At 43.5% G+C, this 25,934-nt stretch overlaps 2 protein-coding genes across 2 annotated transcripts in view; one reads left to right on the top strand and one right to left on the bottom strand.

Moving 5' to 3' along the window:
* The window catches only part of tmem208 (transmembrane protein 208), a 381,758-nt gene that overhangs the window by 134,381 nt on the left and 221,443 nt on the right, over window positions 1-25,934 (top strand). The window lies entirely within an intron of this gene.
* Window positions 1-25,934, bottom strand: part of slc6a5 (solute carrier family 6 member 5) — a 39,551-nt gene that overhangs the window by 11,936 nt on the left and 1,681 nt on the right. Inside the window, exons 2-7 of the mRNA XM_079555108.1 lie at window positions 21,155-21,487; window positions 9,976-10,123; window positions 6,848-6,979; window positions 6,018-6,191; window positions 3,139-3,289; window positions 1,700-1,832 (exon numbers count right to left, since the gene is read on the bottom strand). Of these exons, the coding sequence (XP_079411234.1) occupies window positions 1,700-1,832; window positions 3,139-3,289; window positions 6,018-6,191; window positions 6,848-6,979; window positions 9,976-10,123; window positions 21,155-21,487 (1,071 nt within the window). The remainder of the gene's footprint in view (window positions 1-1,699; window positions 1,833-3,138; window positions 3,290-6,017; window positions 6,192-6,847; window positions 6,980-9,975; window positions 10,124-21,154; window positions 21,488-25,934) is intronic.

The following is a 25,934-nucleotide window of genomic DNA, read 5'->3' as shown; positions in this document are numbered from 1 at the left end:
GTTTTGAGGAGAGTAGATCTTTGCAAACTAATATGCACTGACTGACATAACACTCCTGTGGTAGTACCAGGACCCACAACCACTATTATATATTATTATATACATATTAATGTTCATTTTATGTATGTACAGGATGGACTCTATCCCCCGACAATAACGATAAACATATACAGTTACAAATAAATGTTGTGGGTGGGGTGAGAGTGGCCTGAGCACCACAGTCAAGGCTATGACAAAGATAGTACGACTGTACAGCTTGACCCAGTATGATAAATTGTGATTTTATTTTTACCCTCTAACAGTGCTGATGAAGCACTAACCTGGCTAACGCCAGACTGCTGTGTGTGCTCGAATCATTTGGAACTGCACAGCAGCCTGGAGACCATGGCCGAAATTTTTGCATGGATTTGGGAACCAATCACAGAACGAGGAGGGACGTCAAGATGATAACGCGCTATTCGATATCCGGAAGCTTGTAGTTTATTTACGGATAAAAAAGAAAAAGTTTATTTACGGATCCAACATGACAGCAGCAGACGCGACGCTATTTTTCGATCAAGCTTTAGGCTGTGTTCTAAATAGTTTAGCTCGAAAGTTTACAGCGGGTACGTCAAACGTCATCTGATATGATGATACGATTGGCTGTGGCCTCGTGCAGACGCATGAGAGACATTCATAGCGCCCAATAAACGGCTATGGACGATCGTAAACCACACCTCTCCTACGAGAGAATGAATTGGTGGGCCCCACACTAAATATCACTTGTGATTTTAGTCTGGTGTTAGCCCGGCTAGATCAAGACAAAATTAACAATCAACAATTAATTCAGTGTGTTTTCTGTTTAATCTCCAAACACTGGTTCTATCACAGAGAGAGCCGCTGTTCAGTTTAAAAGAATGCATATTTTCTTTTTTTTGTGACCGTGTGACGTATTTTACGTCACAGTGTCAAACAGGAAGAGCCCCATGTCTGTAACATAATGCCTTACGGCCTGATTTTAATTTATAAAACAGCTTTTTCATTATTTCTGTTGTAAGAAAGAAATAAAGGAAAGAAAGAAAGAAAGAAAGTTAACTGAATCCAAGCGTCGTGTCTTCCAGGTTGGAAAAATACCTCCAGAAAATACTTATATTTCTCAGAAAAATGAGTACTCCATAGTGATAGAGGTACAGTATATCATATACATGCCTATAGTTTTTAATGGCTAAAATAGCATGATATAGATCCTTTAAGCACATTCGCTACTGTCATGCGTGATGCTCTATAATATCCACCAGAGGGCAGTGTTGTACAATGATAAGATCCTGCAGCGAGTCAAGTAAACTGCTTTTTATTCCGATATTCAAAAACAAATCTGAAAAAACAGGAAACAAAACTGCGCAATTTCAGCCCGAAGTGAAGCAGAATGCCAGAGTTTTTGTATTTTTGAATAAAGCCGAGAATAGAGAGAATAGAAAATTTTAGATTTAAAACCAGTTTGAATGAGACTCTCTCATGGGATAAAAAGGTAAAATATTGGGAGTCCCATTGCGATCACTGTGAGGCTTTGTTCCACAACAGCAAATGAAAAGCTTGGAAGCCGACCTTTCTCTGGTAAAGGTTTTCTCTTCTCGTCAGCCCTTACATGTCCTTCATGGCTCCACTTTACTATCTTAATTACTGCCCAAAGCGCCGTCTCGAGTTCGGATCAGTGCGGTACCTTTCCCGACGACTTGATTCCTTTTGCGAGCGACGCGTAAACGATGATCCAGGCCAGGAACAGGCACCCGGCGAGCGGCCAGCGCAGGTCCCCGGGGAACTCGATGCCTTTGGAGATGTGGAGCACGTTATACCTGCAAAAACACACACAAGTACTGCTACTACTGCAATACTGCAATACTACAGGGACAGCAGTACACAGGCCACCTCAGCTTAGTGAATTCCTCAACATAATAATAATAATAATAATAACAATAATAATAATAATAATAATAATAATAATACATTTTATTTGTATTGCACTTTACACATGAGAACACATCTCAAAGTCAACGTGTTCCTTACTTTCAGGCTGGTTGGAAGTACTTGTATTTGTACATTTTGACATATTCTCTCTCGCGGGAGGCGACCAGGAGGCATCCGAAACAGATGCCCTAGCCACCTCAGCTGTGCCTTCCCAAACCGGACACCCTCCGGCCCCTGGCTGCTACAAATTCTGTCCATAAAGGTAATGAACAGAATCGGTGACAAAGGGCAGCCCTGGCGGAGACCAACACGCACCGGGAACAGTGACTTACTGCCGGCAATGCGAACCAAGCTCCTGCTGCGGTCATACAGGGAACGGACAGCCCTTAGCAGAGGGCCCCGGACCCCATACTCCCGGAGCACCCCCCACAGGGCACCACGAGGGATGCGGTCGAACGCTTTCTCCAGATCCACAAAACACATGTGGACTGGTTGGGCGAACTCCTACGAACCCTCGAGCACCCGATGAAGGGTATAGAGTTGGTCCAGTGTGCCACGACCAGGACGAAAACCGCATTGTTCCTCCTGGATCCAAGGTTCGACTATCGGCCGGATCCTCCTCTCCAGCACCCCGGAATAGACCTTACCGGGGAGGCTGAGGAGGGTGATCCCTCTGTAATTGGAGCACACCCTCTGCCCTCTGGTCCCCCTTCTTAAAGAGAGGGACCACCACCCCGGTCTGCCAGTCCAGGGGTACTGTCCCCGACCGCCACGCGATGTTGCAGAGACGTGTCAGCCAAGACAGTCCTACAACATCCAGAGACTTAAGGTACTCAGGACGAATCTCATCCACCCCCGGAGCCCTGCCACCAAGGAGCTTTCTCACCACCTCGGTGACTTCAGCCTGGGTGATGGACGAGCCCCCCTCTCCGAGTCCCCAGCCTCTGCTTCCTCATCCGGAGATTGAGGAGATGCATATCAATTTGGAACAGTACATTTCGAGTTGTTGTTGATGACAAAGCCAGGATTCACGGTCTCACATTGTGAAAGAGTGGATCAGGGAGAATCTTTGGGATGTGCTGGAGGAGTCTTTGCGCAGTGGCCAGACCCTCCCATCATCAACACACAGAGTAATAATCTTCTGTAATACTTTCCTTTTGTTGGTATATTTAGCAGTATTTGTGCAGTACTCACTTGAAGTACTCCTCACTGGGGCTCACGTAGGTGCGGTTGGCGTCCAGGCTCATGTTGAGGAGTTTGGATAAGTTTCCCGCAGCGTTCGCCGACAAACAGAAAGAGGAGTTTCGCACCGAGGAGACGTTTCGGTCGCGCAGGACACAAGCGTCTGACGGTGACAAAGAGATGAAAGACACAGAACCACAGTCAGGAGCGGGAATATGAAGAGCTTCTGTGTCGGAGAGAGTGGAAAATGCTTCTGTAATTGGGAATAAATCTGTGTTTGTAGATTAACATTCCATTAAACAGGAACGAGGGAAATTTCAGTATTTAAAAACCATTTGGACACGACAGGAAACTTTGGAGTAGAACAAACGTGTACAATTTCAGCCAAAAACTGCAGCTGGACCCTTTGTGTTTGAAGAACTTATGCAGCGAAATAATCGAGCTGTGTCATTATATTCCCAAAAGAAAAGTGGATTTAATGACACATATGACATTAAAGGCCTTCATTTTGTTTGTTTGTTTGTTTGTCTGTTTGTTTGTCATTATACATGAATTGTACAACGAAATGTGTCCTCTGCATTTAACCCATCCCTGGACGCCACAGGACGACCTGTAGGGAGCAGTGGGCAGTGCTGCACCTGGGGACCCATCTCCAGATGCGGAGCCAGGCTGGTGGAGGATTCGCCTATTGTACATGTTTTTAGTGGTAGGGGATCCTGAGTTTCCAAACGTTTGGCCTGTACTGTATATATTCCACAGCTTCATTCTGTTCCTGAGTCTAGTGGCCGCAGTCCCAGAGCTGGCCGCCAGGGGCTGCTGATGCGCTGTGTGCGCGTGCCCACGGTTTACAGTAAAGGAGCGCGAGCAGCACTTTTTTTTTGCTGAATCTGCAAGAACCGCTCAGCACAAAAACGACACAGAACAGTTTGGTTTAACATTTAAAAACTAAAATACACTTCATTATCGACCGTCTCTTTCTGACGGGAGGAGAGACTGACGTGAAAAGGACCAAAGCAGTTCATGTGTTTATTATAATATTGACTTCATTTATTCACGCCTGTGTTGTAACTGGTTTAACCCGGTCCAGTCGTGTTCCTGAGCAGCTGGGATTATACAAAACTTGAGAGGCACAGAGTGATTTATAGACTTACATGTAAATAGTTTGGTTGGAGTGTAATTGTCATTGATATTACAGTTTTTATTTAGAGGTAATTAGTGTTTATTTATAATGTGGCACTTTACGCTGATAAACCTAGAGTTTTGGAAAACTTTGAAAAGGCAATGAAAAAGAAACGTTTCATAGCTCCAGTGGCTCTGACGGTAGAGCAGGTCATTCTATAACCTTAAGACTGGCAGCCTCACTTCTGACACTCTGCCCCTGGGCAGCTGTGGCTACATATCGGAGACAAATGTTTTATACAGTGGGTTGCATAAGTATCGGCCCCCTATTTGACTTTTCGATTTTGCCATGGACTATGGACCATAAACATAAAAATATTAAATTGAAATTTTATGTGACAGACACACACTGAGTGACACATAATTGTGACACATCTTATTTTTTTTATGAATAAAAAACTGAAAAATGGGACGTGTAAAAGTATAGACCCAGTTTCCTTTTAGTGCACCCAGTCGCCTTCAGGAGTTTATTGAAGATTTCTGAATGATCACATAATGATCTAATGACTAAATCGAGTGTGTGTGATCTAATGTCAGTTCAAATACAGCTGCTCTGTGATGGTCTCTCTGTTAGAGACTTTTGTGGAGCAGAAGCTTCATGAAGTCCAAGAACACACCAGGCAGGTCCAGGATAAAGTTATTGAGAAGTAAAGCTGGGTTAGGTTATAAAAGATTTCCAAAGCTTTTAACATCTCTCTGTGTACAGTTAAATACCCATCCAGGAATGGAAAGACAAACCTACCAAGACCCGGCCGTCCTCCTAAACTTACTGACCGAACAAGGACAGCACTGACCACAGCTGTTACCAAGAAGCCTATGATGACCCTGGATGAACTGCAGAGAGACACAGCTCAGGTGGGGGAAACTGTGTCTTTATGACACAAGTGAAGAGGTAGTTATGTTATGTGTGTTTTTACTCCTCCTGCCTCCGTGTTCACGCCGCTCTGAACCGCTGGCGTGCGTTACCGATTGACACCGCTCAAACACACCTGCGGCCACGCCCACTCATCACCCGCACATGTGTGCGCACGACAATCAACTGCCCCGCCGCGTGAACCGCGTGTGCACACACTTTAAAAGAAGGGGGGCTTTACTTTTGCACATCACACACACACAAAATCTAAATCATGTATATTCATGTACATTTAATTTCACTTCACAATTATGTGTCACATAGTGTGTGTCTTTCACATAACATTTCAATCAAATATGTTTATATTTATGGTCCGTCCATAGTACGGCAAAATGTGGAAAACTTAAAGGAAGCCGACACTTATGCAGCCACTGTATCTACGACCTGTGTAGCCGTTAACTATGAATGAACACACGGGATTATGGAGGAAACAAAAAACTCCAAATGTGTTTCATATTTTAAATTCTTCAATGAGCTTCATAAGGTCGTCCCTGAAATGGTGTACGGCTCATCATGTAAAGAAACAGTAGCAGCAGTACTCTAAGTCGTAGTAGTAGCAGCATAGTTGTAGTCTTAGTATTTGTAGTAGTTGCAGTCATAGCAGAAGCATGTACACATATGTGACGACTTACTGAGTGTGAGCGTGTCTGTGTCCTGATATTATAATGTAAATAAGGTCCTTAGTCATTAAAGTAGTCGTGGTACTTGTGGTCATAGTAGTAGCAGTACTCATAGTCATAGTCTTTGTATTTGTAGTAGTTGTACTCATAGTAGTAACCGTATGTGTGTGGGGACTTACCGAGTGCAAGCATGTCTTTGTCCTTACATTCGAGCGTGTTCCACTCGTTCCGGCAGGTCGCCCACGGCAACGCTCCCTTCAACGAAGCGAACAGGTAGTACAGTGTCCAGCACATAATTATGTTATAGTATATGGCTATCAAGACAGATATTATCAACATGGCAATCCCGCAACCTAAAATACATAAGACAGGACAGTACACACTGACATTACTGAGCGGCACCAGAGAGACAGACAAACAGCAGGGGGCGGCGACGAGTGCGAGGCCCACGCACACACGACCACTGTCTGTTTCAGTCTAAGAAGTCCCGAGAAACAAAAGAGAAAGTCAGGCCATGGCCCCCTAGTGGCTCACAACATGGATCCAACTTTACACTTTAAAGCCTGGTTCAAAGAATGAAGAGAGTTTCCTCCCGGGACAACTCTGAGGAGGGTTCTTCACACTCAGACCTGCATCACGGGTTCTCTCTGCGCTCCAGGATACGGATTTCAACTGGGAGAAGTTACTGTAAATATGATATCTGGATAAGTTAAAAGAATATTTGACCATTCTGGCTTTCCAATTCAAATCTGCCAGTGGAACTGCAGGTGAATTATCTCTCGATCCTTTAATTTAAATGTAAACCAGACATTTTTGACGTGTTTGGTGTGATTAACCACTGCAGGAAACATCCATGTCTTCACCTGCAGCGTCTCGCCTTAACTCCTATTGAACAATGGTGCGTTCCCTGATTTTCCCGGATAAGGACAGACTCTGCAGCGGTCGGTGTGCGTCAGCCCTGCGCTCCGGCGGCTCCCGGGCCCCTGAGCGGAGGCCCCTCACAGATTACCTTGTAGGGCCGGGATACACTTCCACACAGAGACTGGCCCCTGGCTCGCAAACTGCCCCAGAGACACCTCCAGGAGGAAGATGGGGATCCCCGCAATACCCAGCATGGTCAGGTACGGGATCAGGAAGGCCCCTAAAAGAGAGGGGGAGAGAGAGAGGGAGGGAGAGAAGGAGGGGAGAGAGAGGGGAGAGAGAGAGGGAGGGAGAGAAGGAGGGGAGAGAGAGGGAGGGAGAGAAGGAGGGGAGAGAGAGTGAAGAGAGAGAGGGAAGGAGAGAAGGAGGGGAGAGAGAGTGAAGAGAGAGAGGGAGGGAGGGAAGGAGGGGAGAGAGAAAGAGTGAAGAGAGAGAGAGAGGGAGGGAGAGAAGGAGGGGAGAGAGAGTGAAGAGAGAGAGGGAGGGAAAGAAGGAGGGGAGAGAGAGTGAAGAGAGAGAGGGCGGGGGGATGGAAGGAGGGGAGAGAGAGGGAGGGAGAGAAGGAGGGAAGAGAGAGTGAAGAGAGAGAGGGCGGGGGGAGAGAAGGAGGGGAGAGAGAGGGAGGGAGAGAAGGAGGGAAGAGAGAGTGAAGAGAGAGAGGGAGAGAAGGAGGGGAGAGAGAGGGGAAGAGAGAGAGGGAGGGAGAGAAGGAGGGGAGAGAGAGAGTGAAGAGAGAGAGGGAGGGAAAGAAGGAGGGGAGAGAGAGTGAAGAGAGAGAGGGCGGGGGGAGAGAAGGAGGGGAGAGAGAGGGAGGGAGAGAAGGAGGGAAGAGAGAGGGAGGGAGAGAAGGAGGGGAGAGAGAGTGAAGAGAGAGAGGGCGGGGGGATGGAAGGAGGGGAGAGAGTGAAGAGAGAGAGGGAGGGAAAGAAGGAGGGAAGAGAGAGTGAAGAGAGAGAGGGCGGGGGGAGAGAAGGAGGGGAGAGAGAGGGAGAGAAGGAGGGGAGAGAGAGTGAAGAGAGAGAGGGCGGGGGATGGAAGGAGGGGAGAGAGTGAAGAGAGAGAGGGAGGGAGAGAAGGAGGGAAGAGAGAGTGAAGAGAGAGAGGGCGGGGGGAGAGAAGGAGGGGAGAGAGAGTGAAGAGAGAGAGGGAGGGAGAGAAGGAGGGGAGAGAGAGAGAGTGAAGAGAGAGAGGGAGGGAGAGGAGGGGAGAGAGAGTGAAGAGAGAGAGGGAGGGAAAGAAGGAGGGGAGAGAGAGTGAAGAGAGAGAGGGAGGGAAAGAAGGAGGGGAGAGAGAGTGAAGAGAGAGGGCGGGGGGGAGAGAAGGAGGGGAGGTTAAGCACATTATGCACAACTGCACAATGAAATTTGTCCTCTGCATTTGACCCATCCTTTGACGCTGCTGGGACGACCTGTCAGGAGCAAAGGGCAGTGGGGACCCATCTCCAGATAGGGAGCCAGGCTGATGTTCAGAATCACCTATTGTACATGTTTTTTTTTGTTTCTTTTTGTGGTAGGGGAAACCAGTGTACCCAGAGGAAACCTACACAGACAAAAAACATGCAATCTCCACAGGAAGGCCCCGTCAGGTGGGAATCCAACCCGGGACCTTCTAGCTGTGAAGCACAAGAGCTGTTATTGCTACTATATATATTTTTGTCTATTGTTTATTTTTGTCTAATAGTGCGTACTTTGTCGTCCCTTCTCATTCGGTTATTGATCCCCAAATCCAGGCTAAGACGTCGGCCGTGGGTGTTCCTCGTGTTCAAGGGCATTTTCTCCAAGTGCATTTTCCTCACATTGCGGCTACAACATTTCCACTTTCGTAGCTCCTACAGACTTTGAACTTCACAGTCTTCAAATCAACATTTAGAAGGATTTTTTAAAGGGACTTTTAAAAAAAATGATATTCCTAGCTTGATTTATTTAGTCTTGAATATCAAAAACAAGGTGAAAATTGAGCTTTGACAGATGTTTTACACAGTGTGGCACAGTGGTTAGAGCTCTTCTCCCGGTGTCTGCGTAGGTGTACTCAGGACTCTGGACTCTGACTAGCCTGGCCCAAATTAGCGTAATTGTGCACTTCCACAAATACATATTTAAACAGTTCTTTATCACATTTTTGTCGCTTTTTCAAAACATATTTGTTTAATTTTTGTCAGTTTTTCAACACATTTTTGCTACTTTTTAAACACTTTTTTGTCACTTTTTCTACTCTTTTTTATTAATTTTTTATCATTTTTTAAACACATATTTGTTTAATTTTTGTCACTTTTTTGTCGCTTTTTTGTCACTTTTATTACATTTTTGTCGCTTTTTTAAAACATATTTGTTTAATTTTTGTCACTTTTTCAACACTTTTATCAAATTTTTGTCGTTTTTTTTAAACATATTTGTTTAATTTTTGTCACTTTTTTGTCACATTTTTAACACATTTTTGGCCCTTTTTTTTTAACACATTTTTGTTTAACCTCTTTTCCCCAGTTCAGCTTTTTATTATTTTTTTTTTGATTGGTATCATCAGCAAAAAGAACTAGAAAGGTGGTCGTAGAAACAGAAGCAAAATCCTTAATTAATAAATAATAAATAATAATGGTCCCAAAATTGAACCTTGTGGTACACCATACTCCACGGAATTCCATTTAGATTCATGTTTTTTTATACTGGGTTTTACCCAAATCTAAAAGCTTTTCGACTGGAGAGCAACAATGTAACGCCTCATTTGAAAGCTGAGACCCACAAAAGTGATGGAAACTTTTCGTCACGTCACCACATTTTTGTCACATTTTGTTGTTTTTTTAATTATTTTTTCTATCATTTTTTGTCCGTATTTTTCTCACGTTTTTGTTGACTTTTCAGCCTCTTTTTCTCGCTATTTTGATGCTTTTCTTTTTAGCTTTTAGATTTGGGTAAAGCTCGGTTGAGGCGGGACCGGTGGCCCTAGAGCCAGTGGCCCTTCTGTGCTCTTCCAGAATGGACATATGGCCAGTCCGCCCCTGAATGTACCCATAGGCCATTTTTATGCATAAAACACTTTCTCACAGGCCTTCACTCAGAGCTCAAGCATTATTCAAAACATTACAGTTCGGCCCATCACTGTTTCATTTAATGTTGTAGTTAAATGTGCTGAGGGAAAACAAACGTAAAGCTTCCCAAGTGGAAAACAAGTGCTCCTTTGGAAACAGACCTGTCATGATCAAACTCTGATCTAAATCCTCACCTCCGCCGTTCTGAAAGGCCAGATACGGAAACCTCCAGACGTTCCCCAGTCCCACGGCGTAGCCCACCATGGACAGGATGAAGTCCAGTTTGTTGGACCAGTTCCCACGGGCTTTGTTCTCATCGCCGCCTTCATCCTCCTCTTCAGCCTGAGGGACACGGAGCGGATGTTAAGAGACGGCACAGGAAATCACCACAGCATCATGTCAGCTCGTGTTCTGCATTTGTGGTGGGGGTGATGTAATGTAATGAGTGAGCTGTGCCTGTCACCATAACAAAATCTGAAGGAAGCAGAGAAATATTATGATAAACCACACAAAGGCACTGAAACAAACTAAAAAAAAGGGAAATCTCAGTAACCCCTTGTACTAAAAGTGCTTCTTAACATATAATAAACCTGAAACTCAACGAAACACGATGTACTTCTGTGAAATAGTTCAAATATTACATTGTGTTTTCTCGCAACATACTTTCTGATCAGCGCTTCATTTGTAAATGAGTATTTTCAGGAACACTTGGTCTGATGTGATGGAATTGGGGGAACAGGAAAAAACTCTCTCATTAAAAACATTATATCAAATCAAATATTTGCCGGATCCTTTACCCTGAAAAACTGAAAATTGGGGGAACGCGATCAAAGGAAGTACTGTTTCTGATCGATGAAGCTGAATCGATGAACTGATTGATCCGGGAAATCCCTGGAGTCATAACTGTAAGACCTCCAGATGCCCCGCCCCCTGTGGAGACGTGCTACGCTCACATCCCAAACCAAACCCAAACCAAGAGGCCAAGGTTTGATCTCGTCGGAGCCATGGACAGGTTTGAGATCTTTACTCACGAACGGAGCCGTCGTGTGGCCAAGCACGGTATAAAGAAGAACAGCATGAAGTGATTCACAAGTAATTCATTTTTTAAATAAAAAAAAAAACGACAAATGAAGGTGTTGCTTAAATGCTCTGATCCAAAAGCAAACACGAAAAAGTCTTTATGTAAAAAGATCAGACAGGAGGACGTTGTATTGAAAATGCGGCCTCGCGTCACACGCCCCTGTGTAAAGGTTTTAAACTACCCCCCATTTCATGCTACCCCCCGGTACTTTAAAATCAGTTTCAAGTTACCCCCGGGGGTAAGATGAACGCGATTTCAAGCTACCCCCCCTGATTTCAGACTACCCCTCTCTCAACTGCTTTCTTCATCCATAAAATACCTTATAGGAACCGCAGTTGGAGCCGTAAACTTAAGGATAGTGGAGTTTACGACCTAAAGCTAACCTTACCTTAGCTCTAAACTTAAGGATAGTGGAGTTTACGAACTAAAGCTAACCTTACCTTAGCTCTAAACTTAAGGATAGTGGAGTTTACGACCTAAAGCTAACCTTACCTTAGCTCTAAACTTAAGGATAGTGGAGTTTACGAACTAAAGCTAACCTTACCTTAGCTCTACACTTAAGGATAGAGGAGTTTACGAACTAAAGCTAACCTTACCTTAGCTCTAAACTTAAGGATAGTGGAGTTTACGAACTAAAGCTAACCTTACCTTAGCTCTAAACTTAAGGATAGTGGAGTTTACGACCTAAAGCTAACCTTACCTTAGCTCTAAACTTAAGGATAGTGGAGTTTACGAACTAAAGCTAACCTTACCTTAGCCCTAAACTTAAGGATAGTGGAGTTTACGAACTAAAGCTAACCTTACCTTAGCTCTAAACTTAAGGATAGTGGAGTTTACGAACTAAAGCTAACCTTACCTTAGCCCTAAACTTAAGGATAGTGGAGTTTACGACCTAAAGCTAACCTTACCTTAGCTCTAAACTTAAGGATAGTGGAGTTTACGAACTAAAGCTAACCTTACCTTAGCCCTAAACTTAAGGATAGTGGAGTTTACGACCTAAAGCTAACCTTACCTTAGCTCTAAACTTAAGGATAGTGGAGTTTAGGAACTAAAGCTAACCTTACCTTAGCTCTAAACTTAAGGATAGAGGAGTTTACGAACTAAAGCTTACCTTAGCTCTAAACTTAAGGATAGTGGAGTTTACGAACTAAAGCTAACCTTACCTTAGCTCTAAACTTAAGGATAGTGGAGTTTACGACCTAAAGCTAACCTTACCTTAGCTCTAAACTTAAGGATAGTGGAGTTTACGAACTAAAGCTAACCTTACCTTAGCCCTAAACTTAAGGATAGTGGAGTTTACGAACTAAAGCTAACCTTACCTTAGCTCTAAACTTAAGGATAGTGGAGTTTACGAACTAAAGCTAACCTTACCTTAGCCCTAAACTTAAGGATAGTGGAGTTTACGAACTAAAGCTAACCTTACCTTAGCTCTAAACTTAAGGATAGTGGAGTTTACGAACTAAAGCTAACCTTACCTTAGCCCTAAACTTAAGGATAGTGGAGTTTACGAACTAAAGCTAACCGTACCTTAGCTCTAAACTTAAGGATAGTGGAGTTTACGAACTAAAGCTAACCTTACCTTAGCCCTAAACTTAAGGATAGTGGAGTTTACGAACTAAAGCTAACCTTACCTTAGCTCTAAACTTAAGGATAGTGGAGTTTACGAACTAAAGCTAACCTTACCTTAGCCCTAAACTTAAGGATAGTGGAGTTTACGAACTAAAGCTAACCGTACCTTAGCTCTAAACTTAAGGATAGTGGAGTTTACGAACTAAAGCTAACCTTACCTTAGCCCTAAACTTAAGGATAGTGGAGTTTACAAACTAAAGCTAACCTTACCTTAGCCCTAAACTTAAGGATAGTGGAGTTTACGAACTAAAACTAACCTTACCTTAGCTCTAAACTTAAGGATAGTGGAGTTTACGAACTAAAGCTAACCTTACCTTAGCCCTAAACTTAAGGATAGTGGAGTTTACGAACTAAAGCTAACCTTACCGTAGCCCTAAACTTAAGGAGAGTGGAGTTTACGAACTAAAGCTAACCTTACCTTAGCCCTAAACTTAAGGATAGTGGAGTTTACGAACTAAAGCTAACCTTACCTTAGCTCTAAACTTAAGGATAGTGGAGTTTACGAACTAAAGCTAACCTTACCTTAGCCCTAAACTTAAGGATAGTGGAGTTTACGAACTAAAGCTAACCGTACCTTAGCTCTAAACTTAAGGATAGTGGAGTTTACGAACTAAAGCTAACCTTACCTTAGCCCTAAACTTAAGGATAGTGGAGTTTACGAACTAAAGCTAACCTTACCTTAGCTCTAAACTTAAGGATAGTGGAGTTTACGAACTAAAGCTAACCTTACCTTAGCCCTAAACTTAAGGATAGTGGAGTTTACGAACTAAAGCTAACCGTACCTTAGCCCTAAACTTAAGGATAGTGGAGTTTACGAACTAAAGCTAACCTTACCTTAGCCCTAAACTTAAGGATAGTGGAGTTTACGAACTAAAGCTAACCTTACCTTAGCTCTAAACTTAAGGATAGTGGAGTTTACGAACTAAAGCTAACCTTACCTTAGTCCTAAACTTAAGGATAGTGGAGTTTACGAACTAAAGCTAACCGTACCTTAGCTCTAAACTTAAGGATAATGGAGTTTACGAACTAAAGCTAACCTTACCTTAGCCCTAAACTTAAGGATAGTGGAGTTTACGAACTAAAGCTAACCTTACCTTAGCTCTAAATTTAAGGATAGTGGAGTTTACGAACTAAAGCTAACCTTACCTTAGCTCTAAACTTAAGGATAGTGGAGTTTACGAACTAAAGCTAACCTTACCTTAGCTCTAAACTTAAGGATAGTGGAGTTTACGAACTAAAGCTAACCTTACCTTAGCCCTAAACTTAAGGATAGTGGAGTTTACGAACTAAAGCTAACCTTACCTTAGCTCTAAACTTAAGGATAGTGGAGTTTACGAACTAAAGCTAACCTTACCAGATGAAAAGTTACGAGAGTTGTAGCTATTTTTAGCAATTAACATCCGGGCATTTTCTATTTAACACAGACGTGCCAAACAAACAATACATATTGTGGCGGGGGTAATCTGAAATCAGGGGGGGGTAACTTGAAATCAGTTTCAGGTTACCCCTGGGGGTAATTTGAAGTTACCCCCAGGTAGTCTGAAATCAATTTCAAAGTACCGGGGGGTAAGGTGAATGGGGGGGGGTAGTTTGAAATCGCTACACCGGGACAGGCCGTGGTGAGTGGTGACGGTGGCGGGTCATCCTCGCTGTGAGGCTTACGGTCCCAGTGGGAGGCCTGCTCCGCTCTGATCCATCCATCAACCTGTCCAGATCAGCCACAATCAGCTCCGGCCGCTCTGCTGCTTTAAACACTTTGATATCAGGCTCGGACCGTGCGAGTCATGCCAACAGAGGAACAAATGTCTTCTGTTTCTAATTTATTAATCAAATCTTGCGGCACAGCTAATAAAAAGAGGCTGCGACTGTCTGGCAAATGATTTTAGCGCATTTAGCTTTGACTTTAGTTTCCAGAAGAGTTGACTTGTGTGGCCTGTTCTATTGTTGGGCTGAGCTGGGGGAGTTCTGGGTCAAATTGACAACAAAAAAAAGATCTGGCCCTTTTCACAATTGAGTTGAAATGGTTGGAACGCTAACTTTAAAGCAGTACTAAGAAACGTGTTTACCTTAATAAATCCTTTTCGTAGTCCCTGTGGGGGTAATACAAGTGTTTACGGGATGATGGGAGGGTCTTTCATCTCCCCCTGGTGACTCTGGACAGAAAACCATGTTTGTAACTTGACTGCCACCGGACTGGAGAAAGCAATACACACTAATGGAATCACGAAGAAGAAGCTAACATGCTAATGGACAAAGCTAACTGCGGGCTAACGTCACTTTAAACAGTATTTACAGCCAAGTTTGAGTGAAAAAAAAATATTTCCATTGTATAATTGGATGTACAATATCCCTCTGTCCCTTCGCCCTTCCTGTCAGCGTAGTATTTACTCTCCAAGACAATTAATAAGTTAAAAAATCGTAACTTGCTACTACAACTGCAGTTGCGCTCATGGCCTCTAGGGGGAAGAGTTACTTAGTACTGCTTTAAAGAGCCGCTCAAAAGAGTCAGCCATGAACATCACATCACATCGCGATAAACGATATTACTGACTCTAAAGATACTCGATACTGTCAGCTCTGAAGCATAAAACTGACAGTCAGGAAAGTGTCAAACCAGGGGAGCACTGAACAGCAGGAAATATCTCCGATGTAAAACGAAGGCACACCTGAACAGTATTTTTATATTTTTTGAAAAGAAAACTTCTTTTAAATGATCATTTGTGGTAAAAGGTTTGAATCTCAGAGTATCTTTTAAACACAAGATACTTGCAGGGGCGGACTGGGACTGAAAAACAGCCCTGGACTCTGACCAGCCTGGCCCAAACTAGCGTAAATGTGCACTCACCACCCGCCTTAACGGAGCGCATGTTCTCCAGTTTGGCTTTACCCAAATCTAAAAGCTTCTCGACTGGAGAGCAACAGTATCACACCCCATTTGAAAGGTGAGACCTACAAAAGTGATTGCAGCTTTTTGTCAAGTCGCCGCATTTTTTGTGATATTGTTGTTGTTTTTTCATCACTTTTTTGTGGCTTTTTGTTGTGTTTTTGTCACGTTTTTTCTAGAATTTTTGGTTGTGTATTTGTCATGCTTTTGTGGCCTTTTTGTTGCTTTCTTCGTTGCTTTGTTGTCGTGTTTTTGTTGACTTTTCATCCCTTTCTTTGTCACTTTTTTGTTGCTTTTCCGTCACATTTTTGTTTTCTTTTCATCCTCTTTTTTGTCGCTATGTTGATACTTTTCTTTTTAGCTTTTAGATTCGGGTAAAGCTTGGTTAAGTTGGGACCGGTGGCCCTAGTGCCAGTGGCCCTTCTGTGCTCTTCCAGAATGGACATATGGCCAGTCCGCCCCGGATACTTGGCAACACCTAAGAGTTTAGGGGTTCTTTAAGTAGAAATGAAGGAATCGAGGGACGCGAGACGGAAAAGGTGCAATAAACATAAAAGATAATGTAACTTGAGTTGAAAAAAAATCACAGCTTTACAAAGAGAAAAAAGGGCCATGGCATTAAATGTGCAGACGAAGTGTGTAGTTCCTGTGTTATTTATGGAACAATCTGTCAGTAATGACGGTGACAGGCCTGCTTCTGAATCCTGCTGTATTGGAGTGTGATTACCGCGGCTCTGGATGAAAACACCCGCTGTGGAGTAATTACACGCCGCAGCTCCTCCTCAGCCTGATCCACAGCGGCGTGCGCGCGTGCGCGCGGCGCTAATGATCCGCAGTCTCTCCGGTAAAACTCCCAGCAGCCCCCGGGGGTGTCGCGTGCGGCCAAATGAAGCGTGTAACCGCGGAATGTGGCGCGCTTTTAATTACGTGACACGCGGAAATGAAATCATGTCACGGGCGGCGTGTGCGGAGGGAGAGCGTCGGCTGGAGCGCAGAGGAGCGGGATGAAGAGGAGTTTGTGGAGCAGGTTCGGAGAGGTTTGGTGCAGAGGCGGTAGCGCAGTGCGGGATCAGGGCTGTGGAGCATCAGGTGCAGAGCGGGAGAGAAAGGAGACGACCCAAAACTCCCCCGCCTTAACCAAGTGCATTTTCTCCACTTCAGTTTTACTCAAATCTAAAAGCCTCGACGTCAGAGTAAGCTCATTTGAAAGCTAAGACCTACAAAACTGAGACTTTTTTGTTGCGTTGTCCTGTTTTCGTTGCTTTTTTGTCATGTTGAGTCAGCAGAACGTACGCCGAGTCAGCAGAACGTACACTGAGTCAGCAGAACTTACGCTGAGTCAGCAGAACTTACACCGAGTCAGCAGAACTTACGCCGAGTCAGCAGAACGTACACTGAGTCAGCAGAACTTACACATGAGTCAGCAGAACTTACACTGAGTCAGCAGAACTTACACATGAGTCAGCAGAACTTACACCGAGTCAGCAGAACTTACGCCGAGTCAGCAGAACTTACACCGAGTCAGCAGAACTTACGCCGAGTCAGCAGAACGTACACTGAGTCAGCAGAACTTACACTGAGTCAGCAGAACTTACACTGAGTCAGCAGAACTTACACCGAGTCAGCAGAATTTACGCCGAGTCAGAAGAACTTACACCGAGTCAGCAGAACTTACGCCGAGTCAGCAGAACGTACACTGAGTCAGCAGAACTTACACATGAGTCAGCAGAACTTACACTGAGTCAGCAGAACTTACACTGAGTCAGCAGAACTTACACATGAGTCAGTAGAACTTACACCGAGTCAGCAGAACTTACGCCGAGTCAGCAGAACTTACACCGAGTCAGCAGAACTTACGCCGAGTCAGCAGAACGTACACTGAGTCAGCAGAACTTACACTGAGTCAGCAGAACTTACACCGAGTCAGCAGAACTTACACCGAGTCAGCAGAACTTACACTGAGTCAGCAGAACTTACACCGAGTCAGCAGAACTTACACCGAGTCAGCAGAACTTACACCGAGTCAGCAGAACTTATGCTGAGTCAGCAGAACTTACACTGAGTCAGCAGAACTTACACCGAGTCAGCAGAACTTACGCAGAGTCAGCAGAACTTACGCCGAGTCAGCAGAACTTACACTGAGTCAGCAGAACTTACACCGAGTCAGCAGAACTTACACCGAGTCAGCAGAACTTACACCGAGTCAGCAGAACTTACACTGAGTCAGCAGAACTTACACCGATTCAGCAGAACTTACACTGAGTCCGCAGAATTTACGCCGATTCAGCAGAACTTACACTGAGTCAGCAGAACTTACACTGAGTCAGCAGAACTTACACTGAGTCAGCAGAACTTACGCTGAGTCAGCAGAACTTACACTGAGTCAGCAGAACTTACACTGAGTCAGCAGAACTTAAACCGAGTCAGCAGAACTTACACTGAGTCAGCAGAACTTACACTGAGTCAGCAGAACTTACACTGAGTCAGCAGAACTTACACTGGGTCAGCAGAACTTACGCTGAGTCAGAAGAACTTTCGCCGAGTCAGCAGAACGTAAATGTCAGATGATGTCATATGATCTGTAACTACATGTCACACTGATGCCGCTCCAGTCCCTAACACACATGTGTCATGCCCTCACTATATAGAACTCCTCCCCCTCTCTAATACTGTACCAATGGGCAGCTGGGGCTTCATAATAACTTACCACCACTGAGTGTGATGCATAGACTGTAAGATTCTTCTGTCTGTAGCCATAAGGAAATGGCTCCTATGGCCTTTCCATTATAATTGTTTTGCTCCTCTTTAGGTCAGTATAGAACACAGACTTGTCATTCTGATCTCCAGGTGTTTTTCTGAACAACATCGTCCTAATTTTAGCCTTTTACTATTTTCATTTTATTTTTGTGAGCATGCTTGCCTGTGCTTGCCACTATGGGGAAAGCCTCGCTCCCTCAGTCCAGTGTCATGTTACAGTCAGTGAAACTGGTTCAACTGATCCTTCACCCACTCCCTCCATCTGAACCATGAAGACCATGTTGTACAGAGTAGAAACACAACAATAGGCTCATTATGACTGTCGGCTGTGAGTCTCAGTCGTCCAGGTAGTTAATGTCTACCACAGAAGCCGATATGTGCTAGTAAACAAACACCAGAGTAAACAAACTACACCAGAGTAAACAAACACCAGAGTAAACAAATGACACCAGAGTAAACAAACTCCAGAGTAAACAAACACCAGAGTAAACAAACTACACCAGAATAAACAAACTCCAGGGTAAACAAACTACACCAGAGTAAACAAACACCAGAGTAAACAAACTACACCAGAGTAAACAAACTCCAGAGTAAACAAACACCAGAGTAATCAAACATCAGAGTAAACAAACACCAGAGTAAACAAACTACACCAGAGTAAACAAACACCAGAGTAAACAAATGACACCAGAGTAAACAAACTCTAGAGTAAACAAACACCAGAGTAAACAAACTACACCAGAGTAAACAAACACCAGAGTAAACAAACTACACCAGAGAAAACAAACACCAGAGTAAACAAACTACACCAGAGTAAACAAACACCAGAGTAAACAAACTACACCAGAGTAAACAAACACCAGAGTAAACAAACTACACCAGAGTAAACAAACACCAGAGTAAACAAACTCCAGAGTAAACAAACACCAGAGTAAACAAACACCAGAGTAAACAAACTACACCAGAGTAAACAAACACCAAAGTAAACAAACTCCAGAGTAAACAAACGACACCAGAGTAAACAAACTCCAGAGTAAACAAACACCAGAGTAAACAAACACCAGAGTAAACAAACATCAGAGTAAACAAACTACACCAGAGTAAACAAACTCCAGAGTAAACAAAAACGACACCAGAGTAAACAAACTACACCAGAGTAAACAAACTCCAGAGTAAACAAACGACACCAGAGTAAACAAACTACACAAGAGTAAACAAACACCAAAGTAAACAAACATCAAAGTAAAAAAACTACACCAGAGTAAACAAACACCAAAGTAAACACACAACAAAGTAAAAAACTACACCAGAGTAAACAAACTACACAAGAGTAAACAAACACCAAAGTAAACAAACATCAGAGTAAAAACCTACACCAGAGTAAACAAACACCAAAGTAAATAAACATCAGAGTAAACTAACTACACCAGAGTAAACAAACTACACCAGAGTAAACAAACACCAAAGTAAACAAACACCAGAATAAACAAACTACACCAGAGTAAACTAACTACACCAGAGTAAACAAACTACACCAGAGTAAACAAACTAGACCAGAGTAAACAACTACACCAGAGTAAACAAACTACATCAGAGTAAACAAACTACACCAGAGTAAACAAACACCAGAGTAATCAAACTCCAGAGTAAACAAACTCCAGAGTAAACAAACTACACCAGAGTAAACAAACTACACCAGAGTAAACAAACTCCACCAGAGTAAACAAACTCCAGAGTAAACAAACGACACCAGAGTAAACAAACTACACCAGAGTAAACAAACATCAAAGTAAACAAACATCAAAGTAAAAAAAAACTACACCAGAGTAAACAAACACCAAAGTAAAAAAACATCAAAGTAAACAAACTACACCAGAGTAAACAAACACCAAAGTAAACAAACATCAGAGTAAAAAACTACACCAGAGTAAACAAACACCAAAGTAAACAAACATCAGAGTAAAAACCTACACCAGAGTAAACAAACACCAAAGTAAACAAACATCAGAGTAAACAAACTACACCAGAGTAAACAAACTACACCAGAGTAAACTAACTACACCAGAGTAAACAAACTACACCAGAGTAAAACAAACACCAAAGTAAACAAACACCAGAGTAAACAAACTACACCAGAGTAAACAAACTACACCAGAGTAAAACAAACACCAAAGTAAACAAACATCAGAGTAAACAAACATCAGAGTAAACAAACTACACCAGAGTAAACAAACTACACCAGAGTAAACAAACTACACCAGAGTAAAACAAACACCAAAGTAAACAAACACCAGAGTAAACAAACTACACCAGAGTAAACAAACTACACCAGAGTAAACAAACTACACCAGAGTAAACAAACTACACCAGAGTAAAACAAACACCAAAGTAAACAAACACCAGAGTAAACAAACTACACCAGAGTAAACAAACTACACCAGAATAAACAAACTACACCAGAGTAAACAAACTACATCAGAGTAAACAAACTACACCAGAGTAAACAAACACCAGAGTAATCAAACTCCAGAGTAAACAAACTACATCAGAGTAAACAAACTCCACCAGAGAAAACAAACTACAGAGTAAACAAACTCCACCAGAGTAAACAAACTACACCAGAGTAAACAAACTCCACCAGAGTAAACAAACTCCAGAGTAAACAAACTGCAGAGTAAACAAACTACATAGTAAACAACTACACCAGAGAAACCAAACTACAGAGTAAACAAACTACACCAGAGTAACAACTAAGTAGAGTAACTAAACCATACTGATGGGAAACCAGAGAAATTCTATAAATGCCATAAAACGGACATAACACACCAGGTGCCATACTTAAGTCTTGTACCTGGCTTCTCCATTCCTTTGTATGTGGATAGAACACTTAATTCAAACATTGGCTACAAATGTATAGGAACAGGCTCAGATTTCTATGATCAAATCTACGTTTCAGTATCTTCCACGTGATACAGTTGTTAATCTCGTCTTCCTCCGGAATATAAACCAGGTCAGCACTCACCGCGGCGATCGACCCGGGCTGCACGCTGGCGCTGCCGTCTGTGCCCAGGATGATGGTGGTCTGGCTCATGGTCTGGCCCGCTGTCTGGCTCGGGATCTGGCCTGAGTTGGTCCAGTTGTTCTGCTCGGGCGGCGGCGGTGCGGGGGTCTTAAAGGTCCCATAGGCGCGGTTACTGTCCGAGTCGGGGAAGCTCTGGCTGGCGTTGTTGGCTGTGTGTGCGCTCCCGTCGTGCTGTGGTGGCGCTGGCTGAGGGGCTGGGGGCGCCGTGGAGAAGCCGCCTGCCGCTGGGACACTCGGGGCGGGCTTCGACATGTCCCGCTGTTCCTGGAGTTCCTGCGCACACAGACACCAGGAGTCAAGGACAGCAGAGGAGGAAAAGAGTCAGATAGTCTGACACATTAGATAGATACAGACGGCATCACTGGAATCACCCATATATGGTCATGTTTGAAAACAGTTAAGGGGGAAAACAATTTGGAGAAAAATCTAAACTTTCTCTAATTATTCAAAACACTTTACCAAATGCTGAATTATGAATACAGTTTTCTACTAAATAAAGATACAAAGACATGAAGAGGAGCAAAGTTGTTCAACAGCCCATAAATACATAAATAACGGAGAATGCTAACACGATGCTTCACGTTAGCACCGGGCTAATGCTATTGGCTAGCTAGTGCTTGCTACAACTGCCGTTTTTTCACTTCTACTGAACAATCTGCTGTGAGAAAATATCCATATGGGCCCGATTTACACTTGACTTCAAGTATGTGTGGTAAATAAGTTCATATTCCACCATAAAATGGCTAACACGTGATGTCGTCTGTATCCATTCACCTTATTCCGGAGGCTCGCGTGGGCGCCGCCATGAATTGTGCCCACACTGACCTCTGACCCTACACACACTGACCTCGGCTCATTCCGTGCTCTCTTCTATCCCATTGTAAAAGTAAAATACATTTGTAAATGTTTTTTTGTGTGTGTTGGTTTTCTATTTCCATAGTCTTTTAATTTTCATTTCCAACACTGTGAGAATACATTTCATGTTGAAAATTCTGCAAGTTGCATTTTCCTGCATTTTTGTAGACTTTTTTTGGAGTCTATACAACATTTGCCTCAATAGCAACAAACCTCACCGCACATCACGGGTACACTTAAACTACTATGAGACAGGTCTAAGGGGTACTGGAGACAAACCAGGTTGGGTACCAGTGCTCTAAAGCAGCGGTTCCCAAGCCATTCCAGACTTAGCGCATTTAAGTGGGAAGTACGTGGCGATGGAGGAACATCCATGATCAATAGGGCTGGAAAGCGGAAGTGCCAGAATTTGTGAGATTTCCATTTGTGAATACAATCATTCAACACACACCTGCTGTCCTGTACTGCTATCACGTTTCATCTGTGGGACAATAATAATAATAATAATAATGCATCGGTTTTATATAGCGCTTTTCTGGACACTCAAAGACGCTTTACATTGCATTATTCATTCACTCCATACCCGGTGGTGGTAAGCTACTATTGTAGCCACAGCTGCCCTGGGGTAGACTGACGGAAGCGAGGCAACCAGTCTGCGCCATCGGCCCCTCCGACCACCACCAACCACTCACTCACTCACTACATTCGCTAGGCTTCCTGGTGTTACCAAACGGTCTCCCATCCAAGTACCGACCAGGCCCTTCCCTGCTTAGCTTCCAAGGTCTGACGGGATTGGGCATCGCAAAGGCGGTATGACCACAAAAAATGTATAAGGCCATGCTAGTTGCTGAGTAGATCAGTCGGTTTTAGTTGACTCCGATTTCGCTGCCAAAGCCCCGAGTCCCCCAATCCATGTATCGGGATATGTATCGTATCGCCTGAGACAAGGTGATACACACCCCTAGAAGTTATACTCATAGTAGCCTGGCCTTAGCCATCCGTAAACTCCGGTCAATTATAATTTCCCTACGTCTGGGTCTGATCTCAGTCTCATCTCATTACATCGGCTGAATTTCAACCTACCATTCAGCGAGCGGGGGAGGCGGGGCTTGTAGGTGATGTCTAGCATTTGCGCCGAATTTGCTGGTTGTAGTTTGGCAATTGCAGCGAATGTGAAAGTAATATCCAATATCCTCCCAAATATCCAGAAATTAAAATTTAAGCCTTGGAATGTGCAAGGAATGCTCCCAAAAGTTATGATGCTGCTTCCCTCACTCTGGCACATTACATACACGACCCAACGCTAGAGAAAATCAGATCCAATCGTTTCAAAGGAGCTCACCCCCTCCCACCTGATAACGGAGCTCAATTGTGAAGATCCAGACCGTGGTATGGTATGAGGGTCTGGTAAAACCAGGCTCAGTGACGCCTTGGTCATGGAGGGCTGTCACTGCCTTTTCCTCTGCCTTTGATTCACATATCTGTGTTGTTACTTGACATGTATAGAGCATCACCTCTACTGATACACTGTGGTCATTACAGTGACTGAAGCCACCAAGGACTCAAAAACAGAACAAACTAAATATTGTCATAACAAAACAAAACAAATTTAAATGAACTCAAATCTTTGGTATGTATTGCCTATTTCATCAACAATTCGTGCCTTAATGTTCTGGTGCTGGCCATCTCCAGCTGGCTTTCATTAGAATGTTGTGTTAAACTGCTGAGGCTAATCCCTCGCAATGTCACAAAAGCATTTTGCACTTCAGTTCATCCGCGTCCTCAAGCACGTGGTTGCGTATTGGACTGTCCAGCCCTATAACGGGGTTATGTACGAGAGCCTCTGTCCTCCAACCAGACTTCACGGCCGGGAGGGGGCGAGGTAGAGGGGCTGTGGGGGAGTGGGGGGTCAACAGGCGCATTTGTTTTGTTCACGTTTGTGGCCAAGCCATTGCTCGTTTGTCAAATAAATCCCTGCAACAGTATTCCACTTCAAAATCTATGGAAGTTTTTATATTATTGTTTAAGTCCAGTATGACGACTCTCCTCACACAGTTCACTGTCAATAACACAGATTTAGTCCAATTATTCCAATGTCATTTTACGCTAGAGCAAATAATATTCTGATGGCTCTATCACCTCTGGACACACCATGAAGCTCTATGTCAGTAGATCTAAACCAAGTCCCACCTCACCTGACTAAACCAGGACTAAACCAGGACTAAACCAGGACTAAACCAGGTCTAAACCAGGACTAAACCAGGTCTAAAAAGGCTGAGATTGGCCTAAATGTGCTTGAGCTCTGTCTAAACCGTGAACACACACAACTTCAATCCACAGATGAAACCTCAGAGAAATGACCTCCTGAAGAAGACGAGGACCACCAGAGGAACATGGGCCGCAGTTTGAGAAGCACCACTCGATCATCCTGTTTCACATCCTGCGTTTGTGGGTGTACGCGGCGGGTTCAATCATTACTTTGACCCCATTCACCAAAGGAAAAGATGCGGCTCTTCTGGAATATGTTTGATTCTGTGCATTATAACCAGAATATCCTTATAACATAATAATAACCCATCACCTCTCATTTTTCAGACTTTCTGCAAGAGTTCCAACAGTTACTAAACTTTAAAACGAATAAAATCACAGCAATCAAGTCTTGTTAAAGCAATAGTCTGAAAGTCCAAATCTAATACAATGCATATTATGGACCTTCTGGGTTTGCATTTGGATGTAAAGTCATGTGAAGTCCCTCCCTTTGCTGAGCTCAGCAACTAATCATGAGGGCTGGAACAAAATATTGTTGCAACCACAATATGTCTTTGTTCGGAAACAACGTTCATCGCAATACTTTGATACTCAACTCAGTTCGAGAATAAACCAATTCAAATGATTTTGATTTAAAGACAGCAGCTGCACTAAGTAGGTGTCAGTAGTGAACTCTGCTCAGGCCACTGTTTTTCTATATGAAGATGTGTTCTTACCTGAGCTCAGACGAGTTGATGTGTACCTGTCTGGTCTTTGTGCGTGCCCTCAGTCACGCAAAAAGACCAAAGATGTTGTTAGCATTTAGCCTCTTCCAGCATATTCCTATGGACTCAAACAGGGGTGAAGCTAGAAGAGACCTAGTTCTTCCACGCAGTGATATCTTCACTCCTAAAGAACTCTGAAGATATTACAGCGCTGATGTCGAAGTGCTCCTAAGGTGTTATTACGCCTCACAATATAGTTCCCCTTTTTATCCTCTTAGAAAATGGTGCAAACGCTCACGTAACCGTATTTAAATAGGAAAACGTGGAAGAGCTTGGTTGTTTCTAACTTCACCCCTGTTTGGCCCCATAGAGGAGAGGAGGAGAAGCTAAATGCTAACAACATCTTTGGTCTTTTTGCGCGACTGAGCGCAAGCGTAAAGACCAGACAGGTACACATGAACTCGTCTAAGCTCAGGTAAGAAAATATCTCAGTGTGTAAAGAGAGCCAGACAGTTCAAATCTGCCATTTTCACTTTTCTAAATGTTTTTACTCAATATCTGACTGATTTATATTAATTAATTAGTAATTAATTGGGAAACTCAGCTGGTGCTTTCTTATTTCGTTCATTCAGGGTGAAGTCTTGCAGTTCGTGATGATAGGTTGTTTTTTATCCCAGCCCAACAGGATTCCCACAGGCCCATGAGACGAGCATAGGGAATGAGGAGAGGCCAATCAGGGGAGGGAGCACTTCATTTCCCTTTCTTACCGACCATCACTTTAAGCCCTGAACAAAAGCACTTGATAAAAGATACAGACACCGTGAAGGAGGAAAAAAGGGGTTTTGGAAACGACCGGCCTTTTGACTTTTATAGAAGACCAGCGGACACAGGAC

Source organism: Gobius niger (assembly GCF_951799975.1).
Source record: "Gobius niger genome assembly, chromosome: 4".
Lineage (NCBI taxonomy): Eukaryota > Metazoa > Chordata > Actinopteri > Gobiiformes > Gobiidae > Gobius > Gobius niger.
The sequence above is the reverse complement of the archived record's forward strand: the minus strand, read 5'-3'. Positions and strand labels throughout refer to the sequence as shown.